Source organism: Odocoileus virginianus, unplaced genomic scaffold (assembly GCF_023699985.2).
Source record: "Odocoileus virginianus isolate 20LAN1187 ecotype Illinois unplaced genomic scaffold, Ovbor_1.2 Unplaced_Contig_2, whole genome shotgun sequence".
Taxonomy (NCBI): domain Eukaryota; kingdom Metazoa; phylum Chordata; class Mammalia; order Artiodactyla; family Cervidae; genus Odocoileus; species Odocoileus virginianus.
Genome location: NW_027224319.1, coordinates 4,231,333 through 4,256,982, shown reverse-complemented (window position 1 = coordinate 4,256,982; position 25,650 = coordinate 4,231,333). Strand labels below are relative to the sequence as shown.

The window sequence follows — 25,650 nt, the reverse complement described above, 5'->3', positions numbered from 1 at the left end:
CATCTAATTACTGATATCTCTATTTTAACGTGGAGAACTTAATTACGAGTTCAAGGGCCTTAAAACCACAACCAGTCTGGACTGAAGAAGCACGGCTGAAGCAGCAGAAAGTGAAGATGTTGAAGCCGCCGGTCCTGGCTCTGTGCTCCCTCCAACAGGAGGGCAGGCGCGTAGCCCCCACAAGGGGGCGCCGCAGAGCCCGGAGGCGGTGGAGGCGGCCATGGCGTCTCCAGGAGTCCCCCGCGGCGGCCCCCTAGGCCTTCTGGTCTGGCTCTTGTTCCTTCGGCCACAGCTCTGTGAGACAGGGCCGGCAAGGACTGGAGGTGGCTAGGCTGCACTGCATGCGTGGCAGCTGCGGCTGACTGCTGGACTAGGGCTGGGGGGCGGAAGCGGGAGCTGGGGATGGTGCCCTGGGCAGAGGCCGGTGCTGACGGGCCGCACTCCAGGCCGCTCCTTTTTTCAGGTGAGGGTGCCAGGCCCAGAGAGGATTCTGCCGTGAGCCGCGCAGTCGCAGAGGCCCCCTCGGCTCCGGAACACCTGAAACCTGAGGAGGTTCCAACAGCTCCAGGGCTGCCTACACCCCCAGCGGCCGTTCTGCGGACCCCTCCTCGCTTTGGAGAGCGGTTTCTACGAGGTACTGCTGCTTTCTGCACCGGTCTCCACAGGCCCGCCTGGGAACTAGAGGCAGCACATTCCTGGCTGCGTGACTATCCTGCTGGGTTTGAGGGGAGACCTGTCTCCACCTAAGCGTTGAGGGGTGGGGCGCAGATGCAGATAGTGGAGGTGGAGGTATTAGAAGGGAGGCAGCAGCTTCACCTCCAGCCCCTCTTTTTACTGAGCCAAGGAGCATGTGGCCATCGGAAAATGAGGATAATTGGTGGGATGCCAGCCCCAGAGAGAAAGTGGCCCTGGCAAGTGAGCCTGCGGATCAACAATGAACATATGTGTGGAGGCTCCCTCATTGCCCCACAGTGGATCCTGACTGCAGCGCACTGCATATTTGGGTGAGTGTTTTAGGTCCTGGGCTTGGCCTGCTGCTCAGGCTGTGTGAAGTGGAGCCATTCCTGCCCCTTTCCTCCTCTTCATCTGAAAAAGGGGCCACAGCCCCTAGTTTGTGTTCACTGTGAGTGCTGCATGAGTTTTGCATCTCTACCAAGATCCCAGGTTCTGCTCCAGTGGCTGTGGGACCTCAGTTGGAGACCACTGACTCCAGTGGTTAGGGGTCTGCAAGGGGATGTGGTTTAGAGGGAGAAAAAGGCTGTCATGTGTGCTAAGTCACTTCAGTCGTATCCGACTCTGTGTAACCCTATGGACTGTAGCCTAACAGACTCATCTGTCCGTAGATTCCCCAGGCCAGCATACCGGAGTGGGTATCCACGCTGTCCTCCAGGGAATCTTCCAGACCTGGGGATCAAATCCGAGTCTCTTATGTCTCTTGCATTGGCAGGCAGATTCTTTACCGCTGAGCAACCTGGAAAGCCCTGATGGCTGTTGTAGGAGATAGGATCAGGATGAGAAGAACCTGGAAGGCGTGGGGGGGGGAGGAGTGTAGCCCCTCCAACATCTCTGTCAGGGGCATGTTCTCTTTCCACAGCTTTGAGGAATACACAGTGCGGATGGGAAGCGTGTTGTTACATCCCCAATCGGGAATGGCCATTCCAGTTCAAGACATCGTTTGCCATAGCTTTTATGATGTTAGAACTTTGAGTAATGACATTGCCCTTGTTCTGCTGGCCCACTCTGTGAATTATTCTGCATTCATCCAGCCAGTGTGTCTCCCTGAAAAGAATTTTGAAGCGGAAGCTGGGACACGGTGCTGGGTAACTGGATGGGGCCGACAGATGGCAGACGGTGAGACTGGCAGGGCAGGATCTGAGGGGGAAGTCTGGTGCCCTGGGGTTGGCCTGCAGGCTGAGGGGAAGGACAGGGAGGCTGGTTCTCTACAGGTGGGCAAGGGAGGAGGTGGAGCGGAGGCTGCCTGGGAGTGACTGAAGTGTACAGGAGGGATTCCTGTTATGTTAGACCTGGGGGTGTGGGTCCCGGTATGGTGGGTTCTCTCCAGGGCAGACTTCAGCTCCAGTATGATGAGGTACCTGTCAGTCAGAGCTGTCCTGCCCTGGAATTACCTGCCAGGTGGGGAGGGAGCTTCTTGTGCCTGGGATGCAGGTCTAGCCAGAGCAGCCCTGTTGGTGAGTCTGTAAGGCCTCCTATGTGGGAGGAGGCTGGGTTGGTACCCGTGGGCACTGCCTGTCCTGGAGTCTGTGACCCTGCCCTGTACAGACACCTGTCACTGCTCCTGCTGATGCTCAGAGTGACACTGGCTTTTGTATCAGGCCTTGGAAGAAGCCTTGTCTCTGTGTCCTGATATGTTCCTCCTTCTGACTTGGCTTTGCTTGTTACCTTGTCTGCTCCCCATGTCAGCAGTTGGCCTCAGGTCCTTTTGTATCAAATGGGACAAAACCCACTGTCCTTCCTTCTGTTAGAAGAAAGGAGTGTGAATGTATTGATTAAGACCCAGAATGTGGGACTTCCTTGCAGTCCAGTGGTTAAGACCCCATGCTTCCACTCCAGGGGGTACAGGTTTGATCCATGGTTAGGGAGTTAAGATCCTGCATGTTGCACAGTGCAGCCAAAAAACTCAAACAAACAAAAAAGACCCAGAATGGGACCTGGGGGTCCTGTTCTATTCTACTCAAGCAAACGTTTTATTTCTGAGTTGTCTTTCTGTAGCCATAGTGCTGCCAGAAAATCTTCAGGAGACTGACCAAATCCTTCTTCGCCACACGTTATGTAATGCGAAATTGCAGACAGAGTTAGGATATCGTCGCATGTTAGTTCGAAAAGGGATGATCTGTGGCTATCACGAAGATCTTAAAAGCCCCTGCAAGGTGAGTTGATGGGTCCCTTGTCATCTCTGTATTGAGGCTGTGCAGTTTACTCATTCCTCAGTAGCAGGGCCTGGCTTATTTCCTACCTCCTCTTTCAGCCTTTACTTAAGGAGATTCAGGGGAGAAACCCTCAAGACACCTCTAGCAAGCCTGGCCTGTTCCTCCAATAGGGAGCAGCCCTCCCATCCTGGGGGTGCTGCCAGGGTGTGGTGAAGTTGGGGGTGATGATAATCATGTAGTTCCTGTAACAGTTCTTTCTATTTGCATTTCCTGTGCCAGTGTGAGCATTTACCCACGTTAGCTCAGTTTCCCAGCTCACAACCCTGCCACCTAGACTTCTACATCTTACTATACAGATGTGGGCCCTCCAGAGACATAAATTCCAGGTCCCCCTGGGAGTGCCTGTAGGAACCCTGGACCCACAGTCTCCCCTCTGCCCTGAGCAGCCTTCCTGAGCAGGGGACAGGGGACAGGTCTCAGAGGATGAGGGTCTGGATTCTGGCAAGAGGAGAACATCACTGGTGGGAGAGGGAGCAGTGAGTCTGAGGCTCAAGGTCTGAAGCACTGGGCATGTTTAGGGAATGGGTTTCAGGTCTGGAGCAATGAGGTGGCCAGTGTGGCCAGAGTAGGGGCTGGAGTCAGAATGTGTGGGCTGCGGTGCTGTGCTGTTTCTTGGTCCTGTCCAGGCAGGCCTGTGGGCCAGGAGTTTGTTTTTCATCGTGTGGGCAATGGTGCTGAGCCCCAGGCGGACCTGGGCTGGTGGGGGTGGGTAAAGGGGTTGCATTTGAGATTGTGTCACCACTTTGTGGTGACCGACTACATGTGAGGATGGGGGTGAGGGAGCGCTTGAGGAGGACTCTGGGTTTATGATGAGCTGGTTGGTGAGGGGTCTACCAGAACAGAGTGGAGGAAGGGTGTGCAGTGTGTGTGTCAGCTGGGGGTTTAGCAAGCCTGGATGTGTTTGGAGAGAGGGGCCGCTGGTAGAGGATGTAGTTGGATGTGTGGGTTTAGGGCGGGGAGAAAGTTTGGGTGACTCCAGAGGTGAGGACTCTGGAGCCCCCTTGCTGGAATGATAGTGAGAGAATTTCACAGCTGGGAAGGCCCAGGATTGACCAGTGGAATAGATTCTGGCCTTAGAGCCCGAGAAGGGCTCTGGAAGCTACTCACAGTGCTAGGGGATGCCCCTTTAGTTGCTGGGTAATGGGAGGTTTGGAGAGGGGCAGGGGCAGGGGAGGGTTACAGGCACTGAAGGAGAATTTGAGTATATTTCGGCAGGACTGATGTCCAGGGCTTACTGGCCTTATAGCACCTGTGGGTTTCTGAGCACCTGAGAAGCAGTAGTATTTCTCAGATGATGTTAAAGTATTCAGCTCTCAAATGTCATTCAAGGAAACCTGGGCCTGCTAGGTACCTGGGGAAGGACCTTGGTGACACTAGCAAGGTCTAGTGCCTTGCTAGAAATCAGCCTTTTTTGATGATGATCCCCTTCCATTCTTGTTTTTTTTTTTTTTCCCTCCAGGGAGATTCTGGGGGTCCCCTGGTCTGTGAGTTTAATGACACCTGGGTCCAGGTGGGGATTGTGAGTTGGGGCGTTGCCTGTGGTCGCAGTGAATTGCCTATAGTTTATACCGAAGTTAGCTCGTACAAGGACTGGATCATGGATCACATCATTAAGGTGTCCTCTTGTGCCTCAGCTGGGTTCTTTATCCTGTCGCTGTCTCTGGTGTTGCCCCTGGGCATCCTAGTGACCCTGTGACCACCCTGGTCCACATTCCCCCCGTTTCTGAGTCTCTGACCTCGCACTCCTACTCAGTGCCATTTCCTCAATTCCATTTGGGACCCACTGACCCTGGGGAGCTCCACATGACAGACAGTGGCAGCAAGGAAGGAGCCCTGGAAGTTTCCTAGCCTGCTGTTCCAGGCACCAGCATTACCCACGCCTACCCCTTAGCTGTGCTCTGCCTCCCGGGAAGGAGTGGGTGAAACCATTCCAGCTGGATGGACAGCAACTTGCCAGGTGATGCTTCATGATTCTTTATCTACATCTGGGCATCCTCTAACAAAGAAGAGACATCATCAACGGTGCGACAGCATTAGACCTGACACTTTATCAAACCAGTCCACGTGGTGATTGTTAGGAGAGACTGAGGAGGCCTCATCGTGTCCACTTCTAACTCAGTTGTCTGGGTTGGCAGAAGGTCCCCTGCTGCCCACTGTGGATCCCAGTCCCCGTCCTCTGCCACACAAATCCTCCTGGGGCAACTCAGTCTTGGAACCCCCTTCTCAATGCTCCAGCGGCCACATCCAGGCTCATCCCAAGTTGTGTTGAGGCAGTTATGGAGTATGGAGATTTCTGATGTCAGCTGAATAAATGTTTGTTCTTTTGTGTTCTGATGCTCTTCTCTCCTTGCAGTTGTGGGGTTGCATATGCCATACTCTGTAGAAAACTAGCTTCTCATTTGGCTAATAGACTATTCATGGTTCTCATTAAGCCCTTGAGGGGGAGGTGAGTCCACACCTACTCATTGATGAGTCTAGGAATGGTTTTAGCCAGCAGGTTCCTGCTCCCTGTACTCCTGTTATACTTACCAGCATGTCTGTGGGGAGCTTTGTACCCTAACTTCACAGCCTTTAGAGCTTAGACTAGAGAATCAAGAGAGACCGGAACTGGGAGTAAAACGCTCGGCAGGGGCTCCTCCCCTGCTTCCACCGAAGGTCCGCATTCCCATCAGTTCAGTGCGCTTCAGTTGCTCATTGTGTCCGACTCTTTGAGACCCCATGAACCACAGCACGCCAGGCCTCCCTGTCCCTCACCAACTCCCGGAGTTTACTCAAACTCGTGTCCTTTGAGTCGGTGATGCCATCCAACCATCTCATCCTCTGTCATCCCCTTCTCTCACCTTCAATCTTTCCCAGCATCAGGGTCTTTTTAAACGAGTCAGCTCTTTGCACCAGGTGGCTAAAGTATTGGAGTTTCAGCTTCAACATCAGTTCTTCCAATGAACATTCAGGACTGATTTTCTTTAGGATGGACTGGTTGGATCTCCTTGCAGTCCAAGGGACTCTCAAGAGTCTTCTCCAACACCACAGTTCAAAAGCATCAATTCTTTGGTGCTCAGCTTTCTTTATAGTTTAACTCTCACATCCATATATGACTACTGGAAAAACCATAGCCTTGACTAGACAGAACTTTGTTGGCAAAGTAATGTCTCTGCTTTTTAATATGCTGTCTAGGTTGGTCATAACTTTTCTTCCAAGGAGTAAGCGTCTTTTTATTTCATGGCTGCAGTCACCATCTGCAGTGATTTTGGAGCCCCAAAAATAAAGTCTGCCACTGTTTCCACTGTTTCTCCATCTATTTGCCATGAAGTGATGGACTGGATGCCATGATCTTTGTTTTCTGAATGTTGAGCTTTAAGCCAACCTTTTCACTCTCCTTTTTCACTTTCATCAAGAGGCTCTTTAGTTCTTCACTTTCTGCCATAAGGGTGGTGTCATCTGCATATCTGAGGTTATTGATATTTCTCCCAGCAATCTTGATTCCAGCTTGTGCTTCATCCAGCCCAGTGTTTCTCATGATGTACTCTGCATATAAGTTAAATAAGCAGGGTGACAATATATAGCCTTGACATACTCCTTTTCCTATCTGGAACCAGTCTGTTGTTCCATGTCCAATTCTAACTGTTGCTTCCTGACCTGAATACAGATTTCTCAAGAGGAAGGTCAGGTGGTCTGCTATTCTCATCTCTTTCAGAATTTTCCACAGTTTATTGTGATCCACACAGTCAAGGGCTTTGGCATAGTCAATAAAGCAGAAATTAAAGCAGAAATAGATACTTTTCTGGAACTCTCTTGCTTTTTCAATGATCCAGTGGATGTTGGCAATTTAATCTTTGGTTCCTCTGCCTTTTCTTTTCTTTTTTCCTCCACCTTTTCTAAAACCAGCTTGAACATCTGGAAGTTCACAGTTCACATGTTGTTGAAGCCTGGCTTGGAGAATTTTGAGCATTACTTTGCTAGCATGTGAGATGAGTGCAATTGTGCAGTAGTTTGAGCATTCTTTGGCATTGCCTTTCTTTGGGACTGGAATGAAAACTGACCTTTTCCAGTCCTGTGGCCACTGCTGAGTTTTCCAAATTTGCTGGCATATTGAGTGCAGCACTTTCACAGCATCACTTCATGGCAAATAGATGGAGAAACAGTAGGAAACAGTGACAGACTTTATTTTTTGGGGCTCCAAAATCACTGCAGATGGTGACTGCAGCCATGAAATTAAAAGACGCTTGCTCCTTGGAAGAAAAGTTATGACCAACCTAGACAGCATATTAAAAAGCAGAGACATTACTTTGCCAACAAAGGTCCGTCTAGTCAAAGCTATGGTTTTTCCAGTAGTCATGTATGGATGTGAGAGTTGGACTATAAAGAAAGCTGAGTGCTGAAGAATTGATGCTTTTGAACTGTGGTGTTGGAGAAGACTCTTGAGAGTCCCTTGGACAGCAAGGAGATCCAACCAGTCCATCCTAAAGGAAATCAGTCTGAATATTCATTGGAAGGACTGATGCTGAAGCTGAAACTCCAATACTTTGGCCACCTGATTCGAAGAACTGACTTATTTGAAAAGACCCTGATGCTGGGAAAGATTGAAGGTGGGAGGAGAAGGGGATGACAGAGGATGAGATGGTTGGATGGCATCACCAACTCAATGGACATGAGTTTGAGTAAACTCCGGAGTTGGTGATGGACAGGGAGGCCTGGCGTGCTGCAGTCCATGGGGTCGCAAAGAGTCAGACACGACTGAGCAACTGAACTGATATAAATCAGTGAAGTTAAAACACAGCCTCACACTGTACACAAAAGTAAAATGACTTAAAGACCTAATTATAAGACATAACACCATAAAACTCCTACAAGAGAACACAGGCAGAACTCACTCACAGGAAGCTGTGGTACATATACACCATGGACTATTACTCAGCCATTAAAAAGAATTCATTTGAATCAGTTCTAATGAGATGGATGAAACTGGAGCCCATTACACAGAGTGAAGTAAGCCAGAAAGATAAAGACCAATACAGTATACTAACGCATATATATGGAATTTAGAAAGATGGTAATGATAACCCTATATGCAAAACAGAAAAAGAGACACAGATGTACAGAACAGACTTTTGGACTCTGTGGGAGAAGGCGAGGGTGGGATGTTTTGCAAGAGAACAGCATCGAAACATGTATATTATCTAGGGTGAAACAGATCACCAGCCCAGGCTGGATGCATGAGACAAGTGCTCCAGCCTGGTGTGCTGGGAAGACCCAGAGGAATCGGGTGGAGAGGGAGATGGGAGGGGGGATCGGGATGGGGAATACATGTAAATCCATGGCTGATTCATGTCAATGTATGACAAAAACTACTGTAATGATGTAAAGTAATTATCCTCCAACTAATAAAAATAAATAGAAAAAAAAATGGGAACAATAAAAAAAATAGATGAACAGTAAGGTCCTACTTTATAACACAGGGAACTATATTCAATATCCTTTAATAAACCATGATGGAAAAGACCGTGTATACCTGCATAACTGAATCACTGTTCAGTGTACCAAACGCTAACACAACATTGTAAATCAGCTATACTTCAGCTAAAAGAAAACCTGCTCTAAAATACCTCCTAAATAAAGAATGAACCACCCCATAAATCTAGAGTTCTTATATCCTTCACACAAAAAAATTATACCAATATTTTCTTTGGTCAGTCTCCCAAGGCAATAAAAATAAAAGCAAAAATAAGCAAATGGGACCTAAGGAAACTTACAAGTTTTTGCACAGCAAAGGAAACCATAAACAAAATGAAAGACAACCTACTGACTGGGAGAAAATATTTGCAAATGATATGACTGACAAGGGATTAATTTCCAAAATATACAAACAGCTCATATAACTCAACAAAAGAAAACAACCCAATCAAAAAATGGGCAGAAGACCTAAATAGACATTTCTCCAAAGAAGACATACTGATGGCCAACAGGCACAAGAAAAGATGCTGAATGTCAGCATCTTGAATTAGTAGAAAAACACAAATCAAAACTACAGTGAGGTATCACCTCACACCAGTGAGAATGACCATTATAAAAAAAAAATAAATAAATGCTGGAGAGGATGTGGAGAAAAGGGAACCCTCCTACACTGTTGGTGGGAATATAAATGGTAGCAGCCACTATGGAAAACAATATGGAGATTCCTTAAAAAGCTAAAAATAGAGTTGCCATAATGATTCAGTAGTCCCACTTCTGGTCATATACATGGATGAAACTGTAATTTAAAAAGATAATGCACACCCCTATGTTCATAGCAGCACTATTCACAATAGCCAAGACATGGAAACAATGTAAATGTCCATCAACAGATGAATGGATAAGAAGACATGGTACATACATACGATGGATTACTACTCAGCCACGAAAAAAAAACAAAATAATGCCATTTGCAGCATGATAGATGGACCTCAAGATGATTATATTAAGTGAAGTTAAGTCAGAAGAAGACGAATACCAAATGATACCACTTATATGTGGAATCTAAAATATGACACAAATGAACATATCTATGAAACAGAAACAGACTCACAGACACAGAGAACAGACTTGTGGTTGCCAAGGACGGGGTGAGGAAGGGATAGATCTGGAGTTTGGGATTAGCAGATGCAAACACGTTATATATAGAATGGATAAACACTTAGATTTTCTACCAGCTGAGCCACCAGGTAGGCCCAAGAATACTGGAGTGGGTAGCCTATTCCTTCTCCAGCAGTCTTCCCAATGAGGAATCAAAGCAGGATCTCCTGCATTGCAGCCGGATTCTTTAAACTGAGCTATCAGGGAATCCACTATATAGCACAGGAAATATATTTAATGTCCTGTGATAAGCCATATAGTCAAAAATAAAGAAAAAGAATGCATCTATATAATCTCTGTACTCAGTCACTTGAGTCATGACTGACTCTGCAACCCACGGACTGTAGCTCGCCAGGCTCCTCTGTTCATGGGATTCTCCAGGCAAGAATATTGGAGTGGGTTGCCATGTCCTCCAGGGGATCTTCCTGACCCAGGGATTGAACCCGTGTTTCTGTGTCTCCTGCATTACCGGTGGATTCTTAACCCACTGAGCCACCTGGGACACCCCATATAATCTACGTATATAAATAAATAATTTTGCTGTACAGCAGAAAATCATTGTAAATCAACTATACCTCAATAAAATAAAAAGAAGTCACTGAATATTCACGGGTTAACAAAATAAATTTAACTTCTTGTTCCTATATCATCCCAATCAGGTGTTCTTGGTTAGCAGGTGGCTTTTCTCTATGACTCCTCTCAGCCCTGTGGTTCATGCTTACCTACCTCAAAATTCCCTGGAGGGCTTGTTAAACTACAGATAGCTGATTCCACTCCCAGAGTTTTACGTCCTGTAGGTTTGGGCAGGTCTTAAGAATGTACATCTCTTAACAAGTTCCCAGGTGCTGCTCCTGCTGCTTTGTGGACCGCACTTTGAGAGCCACTGCTCTGCATCAGCACAGTAGAGAAGTCAATCTTCTCTTTACTGCCTTTGCATAGAAGTAGCACATGTCACTTCTCCTCACCTCCTATTAGTGCAACTCATATTCTGGACCACTGCAGATGCTAGGGTGCAGAATGTGGTTCCCAGAGTTGGGTCCCGCACACTTGACAGAAGCAGCAGGAATCTTGATTGTCATTTCCCAATCCTGGATACACCAAGCAGATCCAAAAACAGCATTCTTCTACAAATCATCCTGTGAAAGCCCAAGGTTTCATATCCGCCACCATTTCTTTCAGTTTCTAGCATCCCACCGGTGGTTTGTGAAAGTCTATGAACGCCTGTCTGAGGTCTCCCCCAAGATCGCTTGTTCAAGTCTTAGGTCCAGCTTAAATGTTATAAGGACATCTTCCCTGATTCCCTAGCCTTAGTGTTCTTTTCTGGTGCTTTCTACCTCTTTCCAGAGTCTCAAAACAACATAAACTGAGAAAATCTTCAATGCAAGGGAAACAAGGTTGTGATCAGAGGCTGGACGACATGTCGCCAACACCAGTCTAGGGAATTGGATGTGCCTTCACTGGTCAGGTTTGGAGGTACAGTCACCAACTTAAGGCACTTGAGGGTACTTCCACGGTACCGGCCACCGCGGAGGCAACGAGAGGCCGAAGGCTCCGCAGCCATCTTCACGGAGCCCGCAGGAGGCGGGCATACGTGTTGCTGAGTGTTCATGATGCCAGGGGCACCATCGCGCGTTATCGACGTCATCACGTGCTGGACGGGCCGTCACGTGTCTGAAGCTCCGTCATGTGCGTCAAGTGCGGGTGACGTCGTCGCGGCGTCTGCGGTTCACGCGCGCCGCCGCCGCCGCCGCTAGAGGCCGCCTCAGGGGCCTTATGGCCGTGTCGTTGTCCTGCCTTAGCGCAGGCCTTGCAGCCTCGAGGCCGTTAGGCCTGAGCCGCAGCTTCCTGCTGCTGCTACTGCTGCTGCTGAACTCGGGTGAGGGCGGCGTCTGTTCCGCGCCGCTCCCGCTCCCGGTCTTCCCCGACGCTGCCCTTCTCCAACCCGCAGTAGAGGCCGGGATGGGCCCTGCGCCGCCCGCCAGCCTGGAGTCCCTTCTCCTCTACTGAGCCTTCGGGCCTCTCTCAGGGCGGTTCCTGTGTTCCAGGGCTCGCAAACTCCCGCCCTCTCTGCGTCTACCCTTAGGCCCGCCAGCCCTGCAGCCTCCTGAGGCCTTGAAGTGCCAGGGGAGTCACCCCTGCGTTGAGGGCTAAGCTCATGGCCTCCACACTTAAACCAGTGTTGCCTACTTCACTTTCTTCTCAGACCCTCTGTTCTTCAGAGGGTGCCTCACTAGCAGTGGCTTCCTTCCCTCAGGAAACGCAGGCCCACAGGTGCTGTCTCCCTTGACTCCCTCAGCCCCGGGGGCCCCTGCAAACCTGACTGTTACCCTTTCTTTAGAAATCGGAGACAGGCCTCCTGTTCAAGGTCAACCTGCTCACCCCTGCTCTGGACTCTGGGCCCTCCATCTGCTCTCATTGATCTGTATCCTCTCCCTTTCTATTTACTGTGTTTCTCCACCCTGTCTCATCCCCTCACTGCTAGATTTCTCGAAGTAAGTTTTCACTTCATCTTTCCTTCGGTGCTTCCTCACTTCTCACTTAATCTTTAGCCCGTTCCTGGCATGTCTTTGCCCTGTCATCCCTGACCTTTCCACTCCTCCCTCTTTGATTTTCTCTAATCCTTCCGCTTCTCTCAGGCCGTGCCTCCTGATTCTCCTCTACATCAGAGTGACTCCCGTGCCCTTCTGTGTTCCTCCCAGGCCCCCCATGTTCTGTTCATCCCTGACTTATTGGTGTTCCCAGAAGTCTTGTCTGGGTTCCCTCTTCACTGCTCTCTGAGTGAACTCACTTTCCCTGGGTATTGAGCTGCAGCTGCCATTTATGTGATGCTCCTTCAGGAAACAATGTGCCTGGATGCACAGCAACATACTGGGCATCTGTTCTTGAAGGACCTAGAGCCATCACAGCTCCTTGGGTTCCAAAGTTGAGATTCTCTTCCTCCGATAAACTAGGTTCTCTTATTCTGTCCTCTTACTCAGTAGATAGCAGTCATTCTTCTCTAAAATCAGAAACTGGGGAGTTATCCCTAGACCCAGCTATCTTCCTTAGTCCCACATCCAGCTCATCACGTCTTTTGCCACTGCCATTCAGCCCTACTCATTTATAGCCTGGCTTCTGCCGAGTCTTTGATGGAATCTTACTGCGTTCAATCTTTTCACCTTCCTATCTAATCTGCATGCTGCCTTCACAATACAAGCCCGACCAGGTCACACCTCCATTGGTCTCCCTCCTCCTGGAGTCTCACCCAGGCTTCTTGGCCTGACTTATGAAGGCACTTCTGATTGACCCCTGACTTTCTTCCCTGGCGTCGTTTCTTGCCATCACAGGCTTTGTCCTTTATCCTCTAGAGTCTCCAGCTTGCACCATGATGTTTCTTTCATAAAAAATGTCATTGTCACTTTTCATTTCTGTTTTACTCTCTCATCTTTAAGATCTGGCACAATAACCTCTCTTTCCAGAATCCTCTCTAACTCTCTGTCTTCTGGGCTTACCTGACACATGGGGCCTTGTCCCCACATTGATCTCACATGAGTGACTGTGTGTTTACTTGTGACTTCTCTGCTGGACGATCTGCTCCTCAAAAGCAAATACAGGATGTGTCTGTCTGATACACCTCTGTCCCCAACCCCCAGCCCCTTGGCCTTGGACTCCAGGGCTGGAAACAGAGTGGGAGATTAGGAAATAATTTTGGTGAAGGATTGAATGAACTAATGAAAAATGTACTTCTTCATTGTCATCCTGTTAAAACGTCTTATTTCATCTCTGTTCCCCATTTCTCCTCCAGGTTACAAAGGAGACAGCACCAAACCAGGTGGGTAGGGTAAGACCCTGCCTCAAGAAAACCTTGGGTCCTGGGAGGGTATATTCTGAAGAGGGTCACAGATATAGTGTTTCTGGGTCTATAGGAAGCAGAAATTCACTGTAAATGGCCTGCTTTCTAAAGAACAGCCTGTGCCTGCCAGGAAGTACAGACTCAACAGTGCACAATGAAAGGGTATCTGGGCCTCCTATGGGAATACAGAGCCTCTTTAAGTTCAAATCAGGCTGTATCCCATCAGGGAACATGCCCAGGAAGAAACCTTTTGAGCTCTGAACTGTTCATTTGCAGATGGAGCCTCTTGGGCCTTATGGAAGTGTCTGCAGAGCCTGGCTTTTCTGGGATCTTCCTGTCTTTTTCCTTAGACTTTTCCTTAGACTTTAAGGGTGGAGGGTTGTGTTGTTCATAGGTTTCCATTGTCACAGGTGCACCCCAATTTATTGTGAACTGTTATTTCTTCTTATATCTTTGCCCCACCCCTATTCCTTCTCTTCACTCTCCTCCCAACCTTTCTTGTATGTTCAATGCATATCTTTGTATTTTGGTATAAATACATATTGTGGTTTTGTGTGCATGTATTTTTAACTTACATAGACAGTATGTGCTCTAGATCTCTTTCTGTTTCCTCCTCTTTTCATTTAGCTGCATTTAAAAAATATTTTCCTTGGAAATAATTTTAAACGTACAAAAAACTTGTTCCTTGTACAAAATAGTACAAGGAACACACACATATACATAATTTTTTTAGAATCAGTTGAGAGTAGCATACAACTCTTTATCTATGAATACTCTGATGTGTATTTTTTAAGGATATTCTCTTAGGTAATCACAGTACAACCTATGAATTTCAAAAATTTACATTGATACCATGTTTTTAATCTACTGTCTATAGTCTAATTGAGTCAGCCCTCTGCATTCCTACCAGCAGTTTGTGAAGGTGTATTATTGTTACAGACCTCCCACCCCTTGGCTTCATCCAGCTTTTGCTTTCCTATCTAATAGATTAAAAAACTGACTCTTTAATTGATATTTTTCTCATTACTAATGAGCATGTCTCACTGTGCTTTTGGCCTCTTGAATTTCCTTTTCTGATAAATTGATTGTCCTTATTCCTTTGTACATAGTCTATTGTTCTTTTTTCTTGATGATTTCCTAGAGTTCCTTGTATATTCCTAACAATAGCATCAATTTTAGACATTGCAGATATTACCTACTAATCTGTCGTCTGTCTGTTAACCTTGTTCCTGGGGTCAAAAATCCTTGATTTTTATGTAATCATGTTAGTCAGTTTAATGCTTTTATGGGTTGTGGTTTGAGGTTTGTTTAAAGAGTCCTTTTCCATCCCAATGTCACATGTTTGGCTGTTAACTTTACAGTTTTACCTTCAAGGTCTTCAAGTACTACCAGAGAAGAATTGAGTTTTGTTTTTATTTATTTTATAGTGAGCCAGTTTTCCCAGCACCATCTGCTCAGCAACCCATCATTTACTCAGATTGTGGTAGCTCCTTTATTTGCATTAAGTTCCTGTATTCTGAAGAACAATTTCAAGTTCTCTGTTCTTTTTTTGGGGTCCACTTGTCTGTCCTTGTCAGTACCACAGTTTTTGTTAATATGGTTTTGATGTGTGCCTTAGTATCTGTTGGGACAAGTATCCCTTCTTTGCTCTACTTTATGGACCTTTCTTTTTCTATTTCAATTTTCAAGTAAGTTTATAAAATTTCTTAAAAATTCAAACTGGGAAAGTAACTTTACAGATTAATTTTGGGAAGAATTGCATCTGAAATATTTAGTTATTCTATTTAAAAACAATGGGTCCTCCATTTATGCCAGTCATCTTCAGTGTCCTTTATTAGAGTTTAAAATGTATTACCACAGACATCTTCCTTAGTGTTGAATACTTGAATTCCAGGGTATTTTATACTTTTTAGCTAGAAAATTATTCAATTATTTTGAATATAGTTGTGCTATATTCAGGTTGGTTGGGGTAGAGAAATATTACTGATTTTACAAACCAGCTATTGAAGTATTATATACATGCACACAAAAAGTGCACGTATCGTGTGCCCAGCTCATGAAAGGATCACACGGTGAATGCGTCTGTGCAGTCTCCACCCAGTCAGAAAGTGGAGTGGTACCTTCTCTCCTCCCAGTCACTTCCTTTGCCCTCCTCCCACAAAGGATCATTACTCCTGGCTTCTGAGAGTATAATTTTTTTTGGTTTGTTCTTTAATGTTGTATGATGTTTCCTGTAGGTTTGTTGCATGTTACTTTTATAAATAAGGATTTTCTTTCTGTTGCTCATTTGCTAAAGTAAGAGTTTGTTTTGTTTTTTAGTCATAAAGCTGTATTGAATTTTTGAAATGCCTTTTTCTATATCTGTTGAGAAAAGCACATGATTTTTCCTTAGAGAAAAGAACTGTTTATGTGGAGAGTACACCAAGAGTGCTTCCACTGTGGACTGCCCTTGTGCCCTGGGACAATCTCTACACGATCATGGTTCATTATTTTAAAAAATATAATATCAGCTAGTATTTTATTTACAATTTTGCATGTCTGTTCACATTCATACAGTCTTACAACTTGATTGTTGAAACTACTTGCAAACTAACAGTGTGTAAGCTGTGAGTGGGAGACCTCTGTTGGCTCCATGCTGGGGCTTTTTCTTGAATCGTCTATGTAAAGATTTCTGACATAGAAGTCTGGAAATTTTCTTGACTCTGAGTAGTATGGGGACAGAGGCCTTTTGCATTTAAGAGATGCAGAAAACCTTTTAGGAACATGGCCTGAGGAGGCCTGAGACATAAGAAAATACATTTACTATCTTGGGACTCCTCTGCTTCTCCCTTGTTTTGAAGTTCTGTGCTCTCTGCTCCCTGTGTGTCTCAGTGTCTCTCTCCTCCTCCTGTCGTGTCTCTGTTTTGATGCTTTTTATCTGTTATTGTCATTTTCTGCCCAGCTCAGTGCCTTTGGGTAGGCCGCTGCTCTTCTCTCACCTTTACTTTCCCCTTCTTTGAAATGGAAGCAAGTCCCTGAGTTTACAGCCTTGTGCAAATTCCCCTGGGGGCATCTTGGTCTTAGTCATCCTTAGCCTCCTCTTTGTGGCCACTGTATCTCCCTGGCACACTTGTTCCTGAAGCTTGTGGCCAACCTTGGTGGCCGAAGAATTGGGACATGTCCCGCCATTGGCCCTGGGAAGTGAGCCTCCGAGTGGAAAATGAGCACGTGTGTGGAGGGGCCCTCATTGACCTCAGCTGGGTGGTGACTGCTGCCCACTGCATCCAAGGGTGAGTATCACTTCTGGAGACCCGAGACTTTAAAGAACCCAGCCTAGACTCCTTGTTTCCTCTGTGAAATAGTGTGGGAGTATAGGAGGTTGGAGGAGTGGGAAGGGATGTCCAGAATAGGAGAGAGTCACTCTCATGATCTTACAGAGGCCAGGGAACTGAGCCAGGGCAGGAACCCGAGCTACAGAGACTATCCTAGCCAGGGCAACAGGCAAACCCAGCATACACCCCACCCCTCACACACATGAGAACCTGCATGCATGCTAATAACTGCACGCTTAAACACACAACACATAGACCAGGCCACTTGATCAGCTCGACTGATGAATGAGGAGGTGGTCATATCTCTGACCCTGAGGACCCCCAGGCTGGATGGGCAGGATGGAGTGAGCAGGGCAAATCAGGCAGGACTTCTGCTAACGGGAGCATCCTTGGTGAAGGTAGGAGCATAGTGTTGCTTGAGAACCTGACATCCACCAGATGGGGCTCTGTGTCTCCTGTAGCACAAAAGAGTATTCAGTGCTTCTTGGCACCTCCAAGCTGATGCCCCCGAATGCCACGAGAACCATCTTGATCCCTGTGAGGGACATCATTATGCACCCCAAGTACTGGGGCCGGACCTTCATCATGGGCGATGTGGCCCTTCTCCAACTTCATAGTCCTGTCATCATCAGCAAGTATGTGCAGCCCATCTGCCTTCCGGAGCCCAACTATAGCCTGAAGGTTGGGACACAGTGCTGGGTAACTGGCTGGGGCCAGGTTAAACAGCGCTTCTCAGGTAAGGAGGAAGGGGTTGGGGGTGAGGTATGGCACCCCAGAGGGTACACTCCATTCTGTTGGGGTCTTGCCTGCTGAGCCCCTTCATGGTGCCTCTCACGGAGCTGTTACCTCTGACCCCTGGTTCTTTGGATGTGTTAGGATTGCTCCTCACATGAGAAGTGTTGCCATGGTTTACACCATTGCACTTGCTGTGGGCCCTTCATTTAGACCTAGGAAAGCCAGATCATTTGCTTCTTTCAGAAGCTTAGAGTTAGGGATTCATAAATTCATTCACTTATTCATTCACCTGGCAAATGTCAACGTTCAGGCATCTGCCATGTGCCAGACCCTTGGCACTGAGGATGTATGTCCTGCCTCTTGGGAACTCATGACTGAGTGTGGGCAGGGGCAGACTCACAGGGAAAGAGGCAGAGACTTTGTCAGGTGATCATGAGAGTAAGTCAGGAGGAGTGTGGGATGAGCTCTGGGCAGAAGGTCTGGCCAGAGGTGCAGAGGTGTGCCTGAGGTGCCAGAAGGAGGAGTGTCAATCAGGTGGCAGAGGGCACAGCCAGTACAAAGCTCAGAGGCTGGAGAGAAGCAGTGTGGTGTTGGGGTCTCAATTTCGGAGTAGTTGCACTGAAACTTGTATTATATCCTACTTGGCTCAAAAGCAAAAGATTCCCAGAGAAGAGGATTTTGGAGTAGAGCTTTAGAGAGTTAGGTGCTTGTCAGACATGGTCCACACCACGGGGGAAGGGCCAAATGAAGGAGGGCCTGGAGACATGGAGGGCTGTGGTCAAGTCTTGATGCTGGAGGTGACAAGACCCTGGGAAGAGGCAGGGTTGAGTGGAATGAGGAGTCAGTTCTCACCCCACTGGACTCCTCCACAGCCAACTCCACGCTGGCCCCAGAGCTGCAGGAGGCCGAGGTGTTTATCATGGACAACAAGAAGTGTGACCAGATTTACCGCAAGAAGTCCCGCATCCCCCGCATTGTCCCCCTTGTTCTGGGAGACATGATTTGTGCCACCAATTACAGAGAAGACTTGTGCTCTGTGAGTTTCTGGGAGGTTCTGGTGGCTGTCCTTTGGTTGGGATGACTCCAGATGGGGGGCAGTTCCCCACGGAAGGGTTTGCTTGGCCTCCCTCTTTGTCATCATCATCAGGCAGAGCCCTTCTCCCATCTTCCTTCTCTGTGACTTTGATTTTTGCCTGATATTCTGGGATGGGGTCCTCAACTGAGGAGTGAAGGAAGATTCCAGGTGGTGAGATCCTCAAGGATTGAAACAAGCTTCCAAGCAGAACTCAGAGGGTGGGCATTCTGGGTCCCCTAGTCCCTTGGGCCCCAGCTGGGCTGGGAGCCTCCATCACTCCTTTCTCTTTGCCTAGGGGGATTCTGGGGGCCCATTGGCTTGTGAAGTCGAGGGCAGATGGATTCTTGCTGGGGTGTTGTCCTGGGAAAAGGCCTGCGCCAAAGTACGTAATCCGGGTGTGTATACGCGTATCACCAAATACAGCAGATGGATCAAGAAGCAAATAAGCAATGGGATTCTCTCAGTTCCCTGCACCTCTGCCTGGCTGCTACTCCTGTTCTGGCTGCTGCAGCCCCAGATGGGCCCCTGAGCTTCGCTCTCCCTTCTCCGCGCTTTGCCTTTGCTGAATGAGGCCAGACCAAGGTTAGGTCAAGGTCATGGATCTGTGTTCAACGAGAGTCAAGATGGGGGAAAAGTGGCCCCTGGAACTGAGTCTAGCTTTGGCCTCCTAGTGGGGAGGGAAGTGGTGGATGACTAAGCCTTGAGTGACCAGGAGAAAGGAAGTGTGGCCTAGAAGCTCTCTGGAATTGGGGACCAGGGTAGCAGGGATTAAATTTGTGAAAACATAAACTGACTCTCTTCTCTTTTCTGGGTGGCCCTGGGGATTGGGGATTGGTGGGTGGGCAGGACCTCCTGGAATTAATTCTCAGGAGGCTTCCCAGAGTGGAGACTGTTGGTTTTTGCTAAGCCACTTGTGCTGGGGCTTTGGGAAAAGGCTTGGGCCTGAGGCATCAGTTTTCTCAACTGTAAAGTGGGCGTGACGGGAGCAACTGAGACATGCACTGTAGGTGACAGTAGGAAGGATCTGTCGTGCTCCAAAATCAGCTTGCTTTTTTTTTATAACTGGCATATAAAAAATTGATTACAAAAGTCCTGTTCCTATATTTTTTTTAAATTAAAAATAATTAAAAGCAATAACTGATTTTTGGTTGTGATTTACCAAAAAAAATTCAGAATTACACATAAAGATTCCCCCTTGCTCATTGACCCCCCACCAGTAATGCTGCTCCCCTCCTCCAAAGTAATCATTGTTAGCATCCTTAAATATATCAATGATTTTTTAAGCAATTAGACACATATATACTATTAATAACCTACATTAAAAAAAACTATATGCCTTGAAAACCTTTCTATGTCAATACCCAGAGCTATTCATAATTTTACATTATTTCATGTGTACCATGTGAATGTGTGTATGTCATTTAACCAGCACCAGGTTTTAGGCAGTTTCTGAACTTGTCTGCTTGCAGAACTGTTGCCATGGATGTATTCCTGCACACTTGGGGATGGAGTGGGGGAGGACACACGCTGCAGGATGTCTGCAACTGTCTTCCTGGGAGTGTACTCAGGGGAGGACCATCAAAGGAGACACAAATGTAATTTTGGAAGAATACTATTTGTATAATTTACTCCTCCCAAAAGCTGAACAAGTGTTCATTTATACCTATAGTATACAAGAATGAATGTTTCTTCTTTTTTACTAAAAATGGATATTATTAATCTTAAAAAATTTTGCCTATCCAGTGGTAGAAAGTTATATCATTGCTGTTTTAATTTGTATTTCCTTGATTGGAAGAATACCTTTTCATGTGTTTATTGAAAAAAAGGCACATCTTTCCCTTAATAAAACCTTTGCTCATATGCCTATTTTAGTAATTAAGTTGTTTATCTTTTTCTCGTGGAAGGTCTTTTCTCTTTTGTGAATGTTTTTTGTTGTTGTTGTTGTTCAGTTGCTAAGTCATATCTGACTCTTTGCCACCTCATGGACTGCAGTCTGCCAGGCTTCCCTGTCCTTCACTATCTCCCGGAGCTTGCTCCAACTCATGTCCATTGAGTTGGTGATACGGCCCAGCCATCTCATCCTCTGTCACCCCCTTCTCCTCTTGCCCTCAATCTTTCCCAGCATCAGGGTATTTTCCAGTGAGTCAACTCTGAATCTTTAGCTTTCTAAAGAATTATTCATTTATTTGTGATTGCGCTGGGCCTTCATTGCTGTGCATAGGCTTTCTCTAGTTTATGTGAGCAGGGGCTACTCTTTGTTCTGGTGCACGGCCTTCTCTTGCAGTGGTGTCCCTTGGTGAAGGGCATAGGCTCTAGGTGCACGGGCTTCAGTAGTTGTGGTGCTCAGGCAAACTTGCTCCGTGGCATATGGAATCTTCCCAAACCAGGGATTGAACCTGTGTCTCCTGCTTTGGCAGGTGGATTCTTATCCATTGTACCACCAGGAGAGTCCTGAATATTAAGTTTTTGTCAATTACTTTACAAATATTTTCCCCAGTTGTTGCCTCTTATCTTTTAGAACTATGTAGAATAGAAGGGTAATTCTTCTGTAAAGGCTTCAAAAATTATTATTGAATGAAGTCAGTCAGTCTTTATTTTCTTTAAGAATTTTGGGGCTTGCTTAACTTGGCCTATTCCACCTCCAGATTATAAAGCTGTATTCACATATTTAATATTTTAATAAATTTGCTTTTTATGTGTAACTAATCCATTTGAAATTTGTTTATGTATAGTGTAAGGTCAACCTCTAACACTATTTACTGTAGAGTCCATCCTTTTCCTGCTGATTTGAATGTCCACATTTATAATAACAAAATTCCAATATATTTGTGGGTAGATTTTTTTGAAATCTCTGTTATTTCCCACTAATCTGTCTGTTCCTGGGCTAATGCTGTACTGTTTCAACCAGCTTCATGTTATGTTTTGTTAAATGGTAGCAAAAGCTATCTTCTTAAAAAAAAACACAGCTTAATCTACAAAGTTTGCCTTTCTTATAAACTTTATAATCTGTCAGTTTTCATTAAAATTTTTTCTTTAATATTTTTCATTAAGAATATTATTGATATTTGAATTAAAATTAAATGCACAGAATAATTTTAGGAAGATTGTCATTTTTACAATATTAAGTTCCTAACCAGGAATGTAGTATATGCCTCCATTTATTCAGCTCTTCTATTCATGGATGTCTGGGAAAATACTTAGTTTATTTCTGAGTAGTTTACAAGTTTTGATTATGTTTTTTAGGAGTGGTATCTTTTCCATCACATTTATAAAACTCCATGTATTAGGTATTTTAAAGCTGTCGATGGATTAAAAGCATAATGATCTTGATTCCAGGTCATCTTGCAAAACTGTGTATTTAATTCAGTAGTTTTTCAGTGATTCTCTGGGCTTATTTTGGGGTAATCAAATTACCTAAAATGGTCACAGCTACCTCTTGTCCTTTTTGAAATTCACACCATTTACTTCTTTTGCTATCTCCTTGCTGGAGACTCTAGCACAATATGAATTAGTAGCAATAATGGTGGGAATATATGTGCTGAATTCTTCTTTTATTCATTTCATAGATACCTATTGGGACTTCCCTCTGTGTGAGGCACTGTTTTGGGCCCTGGTGACACAGTTGTGAGCTATTAAGATACTATTTTTATTAAATCTATTTACATAATGAAATATGTTACTAGATTTCCATTAGATTGCTTAGGTAAATTTATAATATTCTCTGGATTCATTTTTCTACCATTTTGTTTAGAATTTTTGTTCCAGTGTTGGACTGGCCTACAGTTTTCTTTTTTGTTCCACTCTTGGTACCGTTACTATCAGTTCAGTTCAGTTCAGTCACTCAGTCGTGTCCGACTCTTTGTGACCCCATGAATCACAGCATGCCAGGCCTCCCTGTCCATCACCAGCTCCCGGAGTTTACTCAAACTCATGCCCATCGAGTCAGTGATGCCATCCAACCATCTCATCCTCTGTCATCCCCTTCTCCTCCTGCCCCCAATCCCTCCCAGCATCTGGGTCTTTTCCTGTGAGTCAACTCTTCGCATGAGGTGACCAAAGTATTGGAGTTTCAGCTTCAGCATGAGTCCTTCCAATGAGCACCCAGGACTGATCTCCTTTAGGATGGACTGATTGGATCTCCTTGCAGTCCAAGGGACTCTCAAGAGTCTTCTCCAACACCACAGTTCAAAAGCATCAATTCTTTGGCGCTCAGCTTTCTTTATAGTCCAACTCTCACATCCATACATGACCACTGGAAAAACCATAGCCTTGACTAGATGGACTTTTGTTGGCAAAGTAATGTCTCTGCTTTTTAATATGCTGTCTAGGTTGGTCATAACTTTCCTTCCAAGGAGTAAGCGTCTTTTAATTTCATGGCTGCAGTCATCATCTGCAGTGATTTTGGAGCCCAGAAAAATAAAGTCAGCCACTGTTTCCACTGTTCCCCATCTATTTGCCATGAAGTGATGGGACCAGATGTCATGATCTTAGTTTTCTGAATGTTGAGCTTTAAGCCACTTTTTCACTCTCCTCTGTCACTTTGATCAAGAGGCTCTTTAGTTCTTCTTCACTTTTTGTCACAAGGGTGATGTCATCTGCATATCTGAGGTTATTGATATTTCTCCCAGCAATCTTGATTCCAGCTTGTGCTTCCTCCAGCCCAGCATTTCTCATGATGTACTCTGCATATAAGTTAAATAAGCAGGGTGACAATATACAGCCTTGACGTACTCCTTTTCCTATTTGGAACCAGTCTGTTGTTCCATGTCCAGTTCTAACTATTGCCTCCTGGCCTGCATACAGGTTTCTCAAGAGGCAGGTCAGGTGGCCTTGTATGTCCATCTCTTTCAGAATTACTTCATGGCAAATAGATGCGGAAACAGTGGAATCAGTAACAGGCTTTATTTTTTTGGACTCCAAAATCACTGCAGATGGTGACTGCAGCCATGAAATTAAAAGATGCTTGCTCCTTGGAAGAAAAGTTATGACCAACCTAGACAGCATATTAAAAAGCAGAGACATTACTTTGCCAACAAAGGTCCATCTAGTCAAGGCTATGGTTTTTCCAGTGGTCATGTATGGATGTGAGAGTTGGACTATAAAGAAAGCTGAGTGCAGAAGAATTGATGCTTTTGAACTGTGGTGTTGGAGAAGACTCTTGAGAGTCCCTTGGACTGCAAGGAGATCCAACCAGTCCATCCTAAAGGAAATCAGTCCTGAATATTCATTGAAAGGACAGATGCTGAAGCTGAAACTCCAATACTTTGGCCACCTCATGTGAAGGACTAACTTACTTGAAAAGACCCTGATGCTGGGAAAGATTGAAAGCCAGAGGAGAAGGGCATGACGGAAGATGAGATGGTTGGATGGCATCACCGACTCGATGGGCATGAGTTTGAGTAAACTCCGGGAGTTGGTGATGGACAGGGAGGCCTGGCGCCCTGCAGTCCATGGGGTCACAAAGAGACATGACTGAGTGACTGAACTGAGACCTGAGAGGAGAGAAATACATCCTCTCTCTCTTAATGTGGATGATGAAGCAGAAGGATGCTGGCCACCATTTTTCAACAAGGGGACTGACTCACAATGAAGTTGGCATCACTGAATCGAGGAGACAGAAATTTTAAGCCTAAGTGAACGTTTTACTTGGGAGCTCCTAAATGGTACAAACTGCCTTTTGATTTTAGTGATCAAATGGGCTTCTTTTTGTTTATTTCATGAAAATTCTTTTACCTTTAGTAGTCCAGTGTTCCCCTTTGGGGGGCTTTATTTTATTGTTCTTTTTCTGACTTCTTGAGTAGTATGCTTAATTCATTCATTATTTTTGGTTTCTGATCTTTTCGGTTAATTCCGTAAAATTTCCTGTGAGTCTCACTTTGGCCTCATTTGATATTTGACCGCATTGTCATTCGTTTCTATATTACTTTCTAATTTCACACTGTATTTCTTACTTAACCCAAGAGTTCTATCTGTTTGTTGTTTAATCTCCTGACAGTTGTTTGGGAGAGGGATAGGAGAATTTATGGAAGTTTTCTTTGTGCCTAGTATTTGGTAATTTTTATCGAATATTTCGTGTGTGTGTGAAATAAAAGTGTGTGTTTTGAAACAGAGTTCTAGCTATAACTGATTGCATGAGGTGTGTTGATTGTGTCATTCAAATCCTCTCAACGCTTCAGATAGTTTATGTCTGTAAATCTGTTGATTTCTGAGAAGTTTATCATGAGAATTAAGACTGTTTCTTTTTTGGAAGGTAAAGAACGTTTATTATTTTAAAGAATCAATGGGAGTATTGATAGATAATGATACTATAAAATTCTACAACTTAGGGGAAATTTAGAGATTGTTTTATTATTCTTTCATATTATGCATTTAAAAAGTTTTACCTGATAAAGAATTTATATGTGAAAAAGATGACATCTGTAAAAACATATGTACAGACAGGTACACTCACATTAGGGAACAAAGACTATTTCCTTCTGCAATTCTACCTTTATTTTTAAAAGCTGTATTGTTAGGAGTACAAGATTCATGCCTACTATACCATCTTGGTGAAATATATCCTGTTACTGCATTTAATATTTTTTACAGAGATTCAGATCATAGAGTTCAGTCCTAACTGTGCTGTAGTAATTGATTAGAATATAATTTTATATTTTGTATGTGTTTCTTATAAATTTTCCTGGGGGTTATTTTGTACGTTCTACAATTTCTTGCTTCAAACATTTGATTCATTTATTTTCATTCTTTGTTACTCAGTAGTAAATACATTTAAAGTTATGAATTTGCCTTGAACATACCCAGTAAGTTTTTTCAATGCATTGCTCTATGACTAGTATTTTCTAAATAGTTTATAGAATGTTTTTATTTCCTTGAAATAAGTTAACCAAATTTATTTTTAAGATTTTTAAATCATTTGTTTAATCTCACTTAATTGTTAATAAATCCTTGTTCATTGCATCATGTTTAAAGATGTGGCCCAGAATAGTTCTGCTTTTAGGGAAGTTAACTGTGGTTTTCTTAGTAGTCTAGTGTGTGGTTGACTTTTAAAGATGTTCCATCCCTCAAAGATAGGCAGAGTTGGAGAAGACTCTCCCACTGCAAGTGAGGTTTTTCCATTTCTCATGTATCACTCACTATGTT

The 25,650-nt window shown here is 45.1% G+C and overlaps 2 protein-coding genes across 2 annotated transcripts; both read left to right on the top strand.

The window, feature by feature from the left end:
* Nucleotides 1-149: 149 nt before the first annotated feature.
* Nucleotides 150-5,282, top strand: LOC110152345 (serine protease 44-like). Its single transcript, XM_070463296.1, has 5 exons — nt 150-634; nt 845-1,004; nt 1,595-1,851; nt 2,731-2,888; nt 4,408-5,282. Exons 1-5 carry the CDS (start codon nt 403-405, stop codon nt 4,642-4,644), a joined length of 1,044 nt encoding a protein of 347 aa, XP_070319397.1. The 5' UTR covers nt 150-402; the 3' UTR covers nt 4,645-5,282.
* A 6,014-nt stretch (nt 5,283-11,296) lies between these two features.
* Nucleotides 11,297-19,299, top strand: PRSS45 (Putative serine protease 45). The gene is made up of 6 exons (XM_020916084.2): nt 11,297-11,433; nt 13,342-13,368; nt 16,511-16,658; nt 17,162-17,436; nt 18,308-18,471; nt 18,806-19,299. Exons 1-6 carry the CDS (start codon nt 11,331-11,333, stop codon nt 19,037-19,039), a joined length of 951 nt encoding a protein of 316 aa, XP_020771743.1. The 5' UTR covers nt 11,297-11,330; the 3' UTR covers nt 19,040-19,299.
* Nucleotides 19,300-25,650: the final 6,351 nt, after the last annotated feature.